General features: G+C 34.3%; 1 protein-coding gene across 1 annotated transcript in view; it reads left to right on the forward strand.

Annotated features, from left to right (window-relative positions):
• LOC134261906 (uncharacterized) overlaps window positions 1-13,298 on the forward strand; it is a 53,663-nt gene that overhangs the window by 19,624 nt on the left and 20,741 nt on the right. The window contains exon 4 of the mRNA XM_062744293.1: window positions 3,144-3,629. Coding sequence (XP_062600277.1) covers window positions 3,144-3,629 — 486 coding nt within the window. The remainder of the gene's footprint in view (window positions 1-3,143; window positions 3,630-13,298) is intronic.

Raw genomic sequence — 13,298 nt, forward strand, 5'->3', positions numbered from 1 at the left:
TGAAAGGTGGTGAAAATGTTTCAGGTCGTATAAGTTTGCTATCTGATACCCCTGACGGGGTGGTAGACAAGAGTTATCTCTTCATAATACGTACGAGTTATGTCGCGTTACAAAGGCGATATACATGAATTCCTTCCCTCGTTTTAAAAGTGTCACCTTTATCCTTCCATGGACCTGTTGAATACAAATAGATTTGATATTACTGTTATGCATTAAAACAATCGTTTCATCTTTTAGTGCAAAAAATATTAGATCAACTTGGTGAAAATGTCTCAGGTCGTATAAATTTGCTATCTGGTACCACTGACAGGGTGGCAGACAAGAGTTATCTCTCCATAATACGTACGAGTTATGTCGCGTTACAAAGGCTCCTACATTGTATCCTCATTTTAAAAGTTTCACCTTTATCCTTCCATAGACCTGTTGAATGCAAGAAGAGTTGATTGTTGTTATGCCTGAAAAAACATTTGTGTCATTTTTTAGTGCAAAAGGAAGCATTTTGTTCTATTTTAAAAAAAATCAGTTTCATCAAAAAAACACACCAAAAAAAAAAAAAAAAAAAAAAAAAATACGGACTTCTGACTGAAATGACCAGACACGATGAAAATCCAGGTACTGCACACACTGTCTGATCCCAGTTAAATACTAAATCTTCTGGAATCTCAAATTTTTCGATTTGTGAATTTATTAATTTTAAATAGTCTGATTTGATTTGATCAAAGTCGTCAGGTGCATGCTTAATTCCTTTTCTTGCTTTCCGTTTCATTCTTTCGAAAACTGATCGTGCCCAGGATTTTGTAAGAGATAAAGGCCCCCCAGATTCATCCAATAAATGTTTTTCTTTGTGAAGTATCACACCTCTTCCAATGCAGCGAACGATGTTTGTGTTTGTAGCTCCCCCGATTCCCTCAAGTCTCGGATATAATCCTGTACATCGTTATCCAAGGAATGTCCGAGCAAAGGCGGTCTTCCGGTTTTTTTCGGGGTTAAAGCAGTGGGTGGTTCTCCATCGTTACTTTTAGTTTTCATGATATACGAAGCTTTGAATTGGCGAACAGTGCTTTCATGGACATTTTTACAAAGCACAGATGAAAAATGTTTCGCAGCTTTGGTCGCTCCATTATGTATAGCGTAGCGCGCAATGTTGGCCTTTGTCTCCGGCGAAAAATGTTCATATTGTCCACGTTTCCGTTTCCTCCCCTGGGGACTAGAACAATTCATTTCTGTGTCAACCATTAGGTTTACTTTTTCTTTAAGATCTTTTTTTCTGGGGTCTTGGCGACATTTGGGTCTGGTAACCCAGGTTTGGGCCCAGCTGTTTTTAGCCAGCGTAACATTCTTACTGGCGTCAAAATGAACTTCAAAAACTACGCTTTGATAATTTTTTGACATCAGTTCATTAGTAGCCACAGGCTTTGTCGACGATACTCGTATTCAGAAATTGGTAAAGGTGTGAGACATGAAAGAAATATAACTATTTTTTTTAAAATTTTCATTTATTTTGCACAATTAAAAATTAGTCAAAGTTTTCTCTCGTCAATTTTTTAAGATGAAAAAATCGTCAAACTTTCGTACCGCCAATATAACCACTTTTACAGTATATAAAAGTTTAAATGGATGTAGGGATGAAACGAATAGTTCTCGTCTGATCCTTATATATGTCACGGGATCTAATTCCACTGAGGGACGTGAACACGTGTTCTTAAATTACACCGATTAAAACGGGGTCCCTTAAATTGTTGTGGAAGTTGCTGGAACGAAAACGATCCCTCACTGCTCAGTGGCCTTCAGTGCCAAGGTCAAATTAAAGCTCCCTGCGGCGAATGATTGTGTCTATGTAACAGTGTATCAGTGAAATATTCTGAAGTGAAACGTCTTAATCAACAAACAAGCATACTCATCATTACAGTATTATGTGCATTTACAAGCACTATTCATCGTTAATATATAGAAATATAGAATAAGTCAATATTTTTTTTCTATTTTTAGGTTACTTATTTTTTTTTTCTTTCTTGCTGTCATCCTCCTTTTCAAAAAGTGTGTTTTTTCAGTGGACCGGATGTATGTCTTCATGTGTGTGTCTATGTGTAGGGCGGAGGGGGTTGTGGTTGGGGGGAGGGGGGGGGGGGCAGAAACAAGAATCTATTAATTTGGGTATTTCATTTTTCAGTTGACAAAGACAGGAATGTGTTGTCCAAGAAATTGATTTTTGAATTGCTTTGGCACAAAAATACAGAAATTCCTTTATAAGCTAAAAAAAACATATGACAGTAAATGGAAAAATAAATTTCGTAGACTTTGTAGGAAGAGGGGGGGGGGGGGTATCAGCTCCGTTAAAGTTTAAATTCAATATATGAAATGTTACAATTACTCCCCCCTTTCGATTTTTCCTGCAGTTTCTGCGAATCCTCCTAAACATGATTGTGTATATATGCTCCTCATGCACCATCGCCTAATTACAATATTAATGTCTTATTGATATATTTTTTCCCTTTTATTTCCTCTCCATTTTCGTACTCATCGTCATTCTGCTATATGTACCCCTAAAAAAAAAAGAAAAATAAGGTAGGGGGAATATACTACAAATATACGTTCAATTTTGTTCAGGTTCCAAAATATATCCTTCAGAAAAGTAAAAATATTATTACTTAATTCTTTTGTCATCAGATGTCCAACAAACAAGAAAAATAATCTGGTGTCTCAGAAAGAATTAACTCCCTACTCCTGGACTATAAAGCAGATGCTCGAATCACTGAGTCTCGCGGGCGACGAAAGCAAAACGTTATATCAATTTATAGCTATTATTAAGAATAAAACTATCATTTTTTACAGATTTGTATTCGCATTTCAGGATTATTCTTAAATTTATAATAAATGTCCTCATCTTTTTAATCGCATTTATTCAGCGATCGTTAAATGTAGCAATTGAAAAATTATATAGTGGGGGTGGGGTGGGATGGTTCACACTCTAAAACTTCTCGTCAATAGGAATGAATATATGCGTGTACATACAGTGTAAAGAAAAAGATTGGAGTGCATGCCATATGCTAGTAGTTAGACTAAATGTAAACAATTCATTAATTTTTTTTTATTAATTAATTTGTTTGGTGATTCATAATTTATTTATTTGTTTGTCATTTCAGGTAAAATCCATAGCTATGAGCCGGAAGTCAGATGTCAACTTTATTGTTTACTTATATCTGATAAATATTGGATTAGTTTCATTGAACAATCACACAGAATCACAAAGGACAAAATCAGACAGAGGTATTTCCCTGATATTACTGATGACAGCTCGGTAGATCTTCCTTGTGAAATCACAGAAACACGTGACGGTGTGATAACCTTTATATCAGACGACATCCGACATGACGTCATGTACGCCTTTGTTACGGAGTGTCTGGTGGAGGACAGTGATCTGGAGTTTTTCCTGACCACGGCGTCACGTGATGTGATCTCAGAATACTGCAGACTCTGGAATTATAAGAGGAGTGAGGGAGAGAGATGTCTGTATGTACCGGAGGAGCCGGAGAAGATGTACGACCTCTTTATAGACAAACTACAGCTGGACATCATCACACACTGTACCATGTCTGACAGGGGGATTCATGACAGGATCAGTAAACGTTGTAAGTATAACGCACTGGGTGAAAAAAGTGGTTTCCCATCATGGGAAACTTTATGGAAACCACATGGAAACCTCAAGTTTACATCATGTTTCCCAGTGGTTTCCGTAGCGGATGCTAGGTTATTCCGCCAAGTTTCCGTGACATGGAAACCCCCTACGCTCCGATTCCATAAGGTATCCCGTACCACGGAAACCTCTGTAAACCTGAAGTTTCCCGAACATCCATGTAGTTTCCCGTAATGGGAAACCTGAAGATTCCACCGGTTTCCAGAATCAGGAAACTTGATGGAATCGGAGCGTAGGGGGTTTCCGTGAAATGGAAACTTGGTGGAATCTTTAGGTTTCCTTGTACGGGAAACTACATGGAAGCTCGGGAAAGCTCACGATTCCTAAAGTTTCCTAGACTCAGGAAACCACATGGAATCGGAGCATAGTAGTTTCCGTGGAATGGAAACTTGATGGAATCTTTAGGTTTCCTTATACTGGAAACTACATGGAAGCTCTGGAAAGCTCACGATTCCTAAAGTTTCCTTGACTCGGGAAACCATACGGAATATGAGCGTAGTGGTTTCCGTGGAATGGAAACTTGATGGAATCTTAAGGTTTTCTTTTATGTGAAACTGCATGGAAGCTCATGAAACCTTATGATTCCTGAAGTTTCCTTGACTCAGGAAACCATGTGGAACTTGTGTAGCACTTTCTTTGTGGCGGAACTTGGTGGAATTATCTAGAGTCCCATTCCTGGTGGAAATTACTGGGAAACTTCAAGATTCCCTAACTTTTCTTAAGGAAGCAATGTGAAATAATGGGTATTCTTTTAAAAATCTATCAAAAAAATTTATTACATGTAAAAGAAAAAAAGCATTACTATTTTATATGTTTAATAATTCATCTGATGTACAAAAACTGTAACTGAATTTTTCAATGATATCAAAATATTCAATTAATTCATATATCTTAGATAAACAATGGAACAGTCTTTCACATTTAAGTCCATTCATAAGGGTCATTAAGTACTTCTTTCAACATCAGTTTCCTGGTTTTCTTCACATCACCTATGATCTGCAATATTCATACAAAATTATTATATGATGTCAGAATTATAATGCTTGAATATAACTTAGAAATCTGAGAGATCAGTCAATGTCCTTTAATATACCAATATCAATAATTACTTTCCATGACCATGATACATATGATTTCAGCATTTAATGTATCTCTTTAATATTTAAAGCCATATATGGCGTAACTGATCTAAAAAATATATATTTTTGAAAAATACAAAATTAAGTAAAGAAATATAGTTAATACATTCAAATTAAAGCTTTTCGTATAATTCTGAACACGGAGAACACCTCGTTTCACATAAAAATACAATTTTATCTTCTCTGTAATGTGTTATTTAAATCTTTTGTATTTTCTTCCGATACGGAGAAAATTCCGAGAATCAAATTTAAATTGTGATATCTTTATAACGCAATTGACTTAGATTTTGTAATTTACGGAAAAGTTCTATCTTTATATAAAGTAATGATACAAATAATAAGTTCTTATAATTTTAGTCTAATAATTTTCACTGCACATACGCCATATATGGCTTTAATGCTTTATGATAAGTGAAAAAAAATAACATAATATAAATAATGTTTTCAGCCTTATTATGTCATTGAGAATATATTACTCTATGTATCTCATACTAAGAACCCTGCTTTAAGTTTGATTAGTTTGAGAGAAAACATACCCTTTATAATAACAAAAATATTAGGGAGAGATTTTTTTTTAAATTTTGATATTCGACCTAGAAATTGGTTGAAGGTCATTGCAGACCCTCCATCCCATTGCACAAAAGCTAGATTACACCAGATTTTAAATAAAGATATACAGTAGATTTTGATACTAACTTTAGACCTAGAAAATTAGTCCAAGGTCACTCTTCATCCTCTATCCACACTCCACAGGCTCTCTGTAGTTTAAGTTTGAGAGAGAAATATGCACAGAACAAGTGATTTCAGATGGAGTGATGGGTAGACACTGTCTTAGGGCATCCACAGAACAGGACCTATAAAAATAATGCAATATATATGTATTAATACAGTATATATACACATGTTCTTGTATGTTAATGATTTATCATATGCTGCATTGGACACATATGATTTTATCATAAGTATTTATTTAAGTATACATGTATCTTATGAGTAATTTTATACCGGTATTGCATGTACGCTCAGTTTATTTTAGAAATAAATAACAAGTTTATAAACTTCAATGGGAGAGATACCACAAATGTATATATAAACAAGTAATTGAATTTTTTTTTACATATATTGACCAACATTACTTACATACATTCACTATGTTCATGAATTGGCTGATCAAAATTCAGTCAGTTTTAGATCTATATGATACATGTATACCATAAAGGACTTTCACATTTACAAAAGTTATTCCCCTTCGCAGGGTCGATCTGGGGTCAACCGGCTTAAGACGCTGTTTTCCCTTTTTAACCGTATCAACTTTGAGGGACAATATCTTAGAAATAAAATCTGTATGAACATATTCATTATGATTTTCATGTTGCCCCCATACTCTGGCAATACAGATACAGATCGTAATTGTCCAATATTTTTGAAGATTGAAAATATTAACAAGTAACTTGCAAAGGACAAAGTTGGAAAAATGAGCGATACGCCGACAATTGGAGAAAACTCTTAGGAATGTGAAATTCGTCTATTGGTGATGACAATTCCTGTTTTAATGTCACTGAAAAATTAAGAGACATTAAAAATTTAAGCCCTATTGTCATACACGCATGCTGTTTTTTCATCCATATAACCTAGCTTTTAGTATCATAAAATTTACCAAAATTTAATACTTCAAATAATTTCATTGAATATCTATAAAATAAAGGAAACTCTAAAAACTTAGTGACTTGCAGAAATTATTCCTTTAAGAGAAAAAAATCTATCATATTTCATATAAATATATGCATAATGAGCCTTTTTTATTCATTTAGAACATATGGTATGTGCCTCATTTCCCCCAAGAAATTTTCAAAGACAATGGACTATCTGTAAGCAGAAATCATTGCTGTTTACTTACATTGGAAAAAATTATGAAAATAATTAATTTCCTATTTTTTTTTATTTTAAATAATGCTAAAAATAATTTAATCTATTAAAAATAATCTAACATTTTTCATAATCTTAATCTATGGGCAGATCACTCTAACTTCATAAAACTACCTGATATTAAAGTAGAACTCTTTAGTGTGCAGTTTTTAGAGCTTCCTTTAAGTAATCAAAATACTGACCAGCAAGAATTCAGTTAATAAGCATTTCCTTTTTTTCATTCAAATTTTTGGAGAGATCTCAAGAGTTTTTTGCTTTTCAATTCAGGTCCAAGACGACAAAGTTTTATTGAAGTGTATGTATTAGAGAACTGATTGTATGTCAATCATAGCAATACACACATAACATGGAGGGGGCAAATTGTTTCAGCCCTAGCTTTTACATAAAACTTCTTGTAGCTCACAGCTGATATACCACAGTTCAATATTTAAATAAAATTTAGAATCTTTTTTTTCAGGCAATTGTCATATACATACTAATCATGAATGAATTACCACTTACCAAATGACCACATCCTGAATCATAATACATTTTCTATGATTTTATCTCACTGGTTTTCTTTTAAAGTCACAGTTTTCTTCTCTCTGAAATGATAAATTATGTCCAGGTACTATTGCATTCTAATTTAAACTAATTATGTAATAGCATTAGCAACAACCGGGATGGAAGAAAAAATAACCAGAAGTCTCTGTCGAAAACTGATGCACAGAATTATGTATCTTAGTGTAGTCTACTTGTGTGCCAAGTTATATTGAAATCAGACTAAAATATAAGGAGGAGGAGTTTTTGCAGTCAGACGGACAGCTAGACAGATGGATGGACGCATTTCTATTGCATAAGCTACTATGGTCTCTGACCAGCAGAGCTTAAACCAAGATGCGCTTGTGAAACACAGCAACAAAGTTCGAAAATGCAATTTTTTTTAGCATACAGGTCACAGTCAAGATCACATAATCATTGTCCTTGTTGCCATTTGAAAGCACTTCATTAGTGGAGTATGCATACTAAATATGAAGCCACTATCTCGACGTATAGTTCTAAAGTTATGGTGAAGGTTTAAGTTGACGACAGACACTCAGACAGACACACAGATATACAGTTATGGCAAAAGTTTGAACATTATAACTTGGTATAGACACAGCCACTTCGAGGTATCAAGGGTAAAATTCACAGGGATCAAGGGTTTCGAGAGATCAGGAGTTCGAGAAATCAAGAGCAAATCTGCTAAGTTATATAGTAGGCCTTTCAACTAATTTTTCAAGTTGCACATATGGTAAAAAACATTGCATAGATAGATTTATAGGTACATAAATTATCAAAAAAGATAATAACTTATGCATACATTTAATTACATCATTAAAATGTTTAATTATTTATAATTGACTTTTCCAATGTTGTGTTTTAAGGATAGGTAACTCAGGTGTGAAAAATGACCAACTTAGTGCCGATTTATGAGTTACCGTTTATAGGAATGACATATAGGCTGCTTCAGAATTGGTATTGTTATATACACAAAAGGCTTCCTTACATTGTTTTGTACACAAGAGTGTTGACCACGAGAAAGAGAATGCCTTTACTCTACCTGAAATAACAGGGTCAAATAAATGGGGAACAGACTGTATTCAATATTTTAACTCTCTTTGACGATTGTTATGAAGAAGAAAATTTAATGTCATGTTTTTTGTGTTCGCGCTTTTTCGCTTCCTATATAAATATATATATTTTTACAAGTAAATGCAGCAATTGATCACCTTACTTGTGTTACTAAGCACGAAGGGGAACGACCGGGTATAAAAATTTAATTAGGTTAGAACTAAGAAGGAGGGTAGATTTCACTTTTTATTTTAATTAAAACTTTTAATTATATGTAGTGAAATGGTGTCCGCAACCATACAGTAAATAAGTTTAACATTGGTGCTAAATTTTAAAACAACTGGATTCTACTGATAGCAAAGAAACACTTGGGAAATGCTAAAAACTGCCTTGCGTGTAAACAGTTCGATACCCCTAGCCTGCTCTCAACATGTTTCAGCAGTGAGTTATCGTTCATAAAACCGACCCCTAGCGGCAGTTGAAAGGCCTATATATAGTGGAAAAAATCGGGACTGGAGACTCACTTCAAGCGATCAAGAACTTCCGAGAAATCGAAGTTCAAGCCATCAAGAGTTACCTGCATATACAGATATAAGAAGCATGTTATTATTTGCAATTTTGACCTAATGACAGCTAAATCTGTTCAGTAGGACAATACCATGTGCATGTATGTAAGTAGTTTTATTGTGCATGATTATTTACTTATTTTCTTGATCTTCTCAACTTGAAGTGTTCTGTATTTTATTACCAAGTTTGTAATAAACGTAATGAAACATACCCTTTTCCACATCACATCCTGTATCAGACCTTCCACCAATATCAGCCCTAGGGCCTCTGTCCCTCTGGCTGATATTGGTGTCTCGGGCTAGGATGTGATATGGAAGAGTATGTATTATTTGCTATACACTGACCTACCCAGGTCAATAATTGTGAAACAGGGCTCTCACACCACTTTTTGGACTGGGACCGGGGCCGTTCAAATTGAGAAAATTACCATCCTTTTGGGAAAAGTTGGATAACCAATATTAATTTAAAAAAATCCTCAAATTTTGCTTTTCTAGCATTTTGTCATCTATTTAACTCTGGTTTTGAATACAGATCAAACATGAGTACGTAGGCTATTTATGAAAGTACATTAGCTTTGCCATTGCTATCTTTGAGTGTTGATATTGAGGTTATCTGTCTTTCTGAGTGACAGTCGCTAGTCACATTGTCCCGAATTTCCTCGATTACATGGACAAAGTTGCTTACCAATACAGCGCGAGACTGATCATGCCGAAGCGTGCATGGGTATGTTTCTACATGTTCTACCTGCAGCTTACTAATATTTAAGTGAAATGTCTTTTTCTGAAACCAAAATTATGTTTTTTTGTCGAAACTACATGACAAGATACTCTGAACTCATAGTACACATTTCGGTAAAAAACAATAACCTGGTTCCCCGAACCAGTTTACGAATGCATTTGGCATGAACTAATAAAACAGTGGTACAGTTTCACTTTCATTTTCAAGTGTGTTTTGTTTGGGGGGTTTTTTTGCGATTAAGTTTCCTGGACTTTGGGAAATTTACACCTTTCTTTTGGGAAAAAGGTACCTTTTTTGCATTGGGAACGGGGCCGTTGAATGGCCCCAATTTTAGAGAACCGAGAGCGCTGTGAAAAAACTCATAATTCAAGCTGATGATTCATTTGCATTTCTTGACATACTATCAATATTAATTCACTATTAGGCTTTTCTTTTTTTACATCTTCATCTCAACAGGTTAGACATTACCAACAAAAAAATCTTTTGAGCAGTTAACTATTTCAATAAACAATAAAACAAACCTAATCTCTTCAGAAAAGTGGACAGGCTTTCACCTACATTCACTTTTTATGTATATTTTTCCTCCATATCATCGTCATGCATATGATTAAGGGTTGTGCTACAGTATTGACGATTTACAGTCAACTCGTACACAAACTGAGTCGTACACAACCCGAGTCGTACACAAAAAGTCAACTCGTACACAAAAATCAGAAGTCAACTCGTACACAAACTATTTTCATTCATACATAGGTTTTCCTTCGTGATGTAAGGTATAGTTTTCCTCTTTGTATAAAAATTGAGGAGTAAACTTGTACACAAAGGTTTTTCTTGTGCATTTTTAAATTTTTAATCAACTTTTGGCCTCAAGCTGATTTTCCTTTCCCATATGCGCAGATTATTAAGATTAAATTTGTTTGTTTTAATTGTTTTTTCCCGGCGTTATTAAATCTGAGGCGTCAGCACCTAAAACACTCCCTGACATAACTGAGAAGTCCGTGTTTGTACATGTGTATGAGGGAGGGTGTGGTGCCAGACAACTCACTGACAGACAGGTCACCGACAAAAGTGAAATTCGCCGAATGTACAATTCACCGACAATAGTGTCGGCGAGTAGAAATTCATATTAAACAATTTTAGATGTTGTGTCAAGTATTCAGATATAATAAACATAATCAAAGATGTATATGAAAAACGTTTTTCTTTGCCTTTTTTTTATATCCATCATAATGATTCTTGGTCTTACGCATATATATATTGCTTCTCATGAATCCGAGCAAGGTCATAGGTCGGCAATATTGGGCGAGGCTTTTATTCACATATATATATTTTTTAATTTCCATGTTTTATATTTTCTGTCGATGATGTACACACGTCTTTCGGTGACTTTCGGTGTTAACATGGTTAATTTTACATTAGTCTTCTTTTTATTAAAGCAAGTATTATTTGTGGATAGAAATAAAGCGTGATATACTTTAGATACTAGGAAGGTTAGAATTTTTTTGGCAGCATATAACGAATATCGTTACTTATGCCGCAGGATAAACTCATCTCTCGTAATCTCTTGAGAAATGAAGGAATTTGGACCAAATTAGGAGCATTTCATATATAATAAGTGTTTGCCGCAGATCCAACAGATCGAGGAAACCACCGCGCTTGTGTTGGTTTAACAATAGTTGTATAAATACCTAATAAGAGAAGCCACGGTTAGATTGGGTTGATTTAAAATGTCAAGCCACTAACCATGCATTTGAAAAAAAATCTAGAAAAATAAATAATAACATTTTTCTTTGTTTTTATCATATTTTTCCTGAATTATACATTATTCACAAAGAACTGATTCCTAACAGTTGTAAAAAAAAACCCAAAGAAGTTGAATTAATTCAGTATTTATCAAAATTAAGAATTAAAGAAGAAAAGGATAACTTCTCTTCGCTTTTATTTATTTACTTTTTTTATAGATTAACCATTATTCGTCTAAAAATAATTCATAACATTTGCATATAAATGTTGTGTACGAGTTGACTTCTAGGTTGTGTACGAGTTGACTTGCTTGTGTACGAGTTGACTTTTTGTGTACGAGTCGGTTTGTGTACGACTCGGTTTGTGTACGACTTGACTGGACACCGTATTGACTACAATCTATTCCAACTGTTCTGATGAGGATATCCTTCATGAATAATCGGATAAGCTGAGATTGAAGACACTTTTTGTAAAAATATCGATGCTTTTATCAAAGTTTTGAACCAAAAATATTTAATTTATACCTTGCCCTAAGTCGTAAGTTCCAAAAAAACAAGAGTTGGCTATCCGAAAAGTCAGAAAACACATGTATTCAAACCGGATGTTCTACAGTCTGAATTTAACTACGAAACCATGCTCGGTGTAACTATTATCATCCGGATAATTTGAGCGGGGTTAAAAATATTTTTTTTTAATTCCGAAAAGTATTCATTTATATATATAGAGAGAACATACATATGGAGCATACGTTTTAATAAACATGATAAAAGGCGAAACGTTGCCATTTTACAATATACATCATGCACATGCACGGTGCCTTTGGGGCCTCCATAATCTAAGTTATGCTATATCACTGTCTTAAATTTCTCTCTCTCTCTCTCTTTCTCTCTGCAATATATACACTTGACACCTCAACTTATTTGCCTTCGGGATATGGGTTTCAGGGCTTGGTTGTTGGTAGTGGCTGTCCTTGTTGAAAGTACCCCCCCCCCCTCCCCGCTTCTTTTAACTGTTACATGTATGATTATGAATTTAAAATGTCACACCAAAAGTTGTTAAATTTTTAAAAGCACATTTTTTTATTGTGAACTTTCCACAGGAATCCTAAAAGGCATGAAAATGAGCTCCAATTATAATATGATTATCAAGAACAGTTTTATTTTATTTCAGTAGTGATGATTGAAAAGTTCGGTGATTAATAATTCATTTCTAATAAATTGTTGTGTTTTTTTTTGGGGGGGGGATTAAATTACTAATTGAACTCCCTCCTTTTCGGGGTTTAACTACATTTTGAGTCTGCTGTCAATATAACTGGTGGACCTGCTAGACTTTTCTTTAATTGCTACATGTACATTGTACTTTAAACTCCTTCGCCTTTAGCTAAAAAAAATTCCCACATCATTTTAACACGTAAAATTGTTAAATGTATCAGAATGTTGAAAACCTTTTTCTTAGGAGAGTTATATCTCTAGGTGGAACAAAACTAACATCTTATCAAAGGCAGGAAAATATAACAGTATTTTAATTCAGTATTTTAGTCGTGATTGGCATAAGTGAAGTCATGGGAAAGATTATGTCGAAAGTCATCTATACTCGTTGATGTGCAGGGCTGTACTTATGCATACAGCTTTAGCTGGTCCCGCCCTGTATTTCTTTATTTTTTTTTTTTTGTTAAGAAATCTGGTAAGGTATGCTAGTAAAAATAGAACCCCGGTTAGTTTATTACTCTAACGGAAATTACTTTCCTACAGGCCTGAAGATCGAGTCTATTAGTCACGCTACTCTTTTTTTTTATTATTAAAAAAAAAGAGTAGCATGTCGGCGAATAGAAATAAAGTAGTGTACAACATAGATAAAGAAATGTTTGTTGGAGTATTGACAAACTTCATACCTTTATA

This window comes from Saccostrea cucullata, unplaced genomic scaffold (genome assembly GCF_032062105.1).
Source record: "Saccostrea cucullata isolate Sc308-1 unplaced genomic scaffold, CSIRO_AGI_Scuc_v1 ctg1630, whole genome shotgun sequence".
In the NCBI taxonomy this organism is placed as follows: domain Eukaryota; kingdom Metazoa; phylum Mollusca; class Bivalvia; order Ostreida; family Ostreidae; genus Saccostrea; species Saccostrea cuccullata.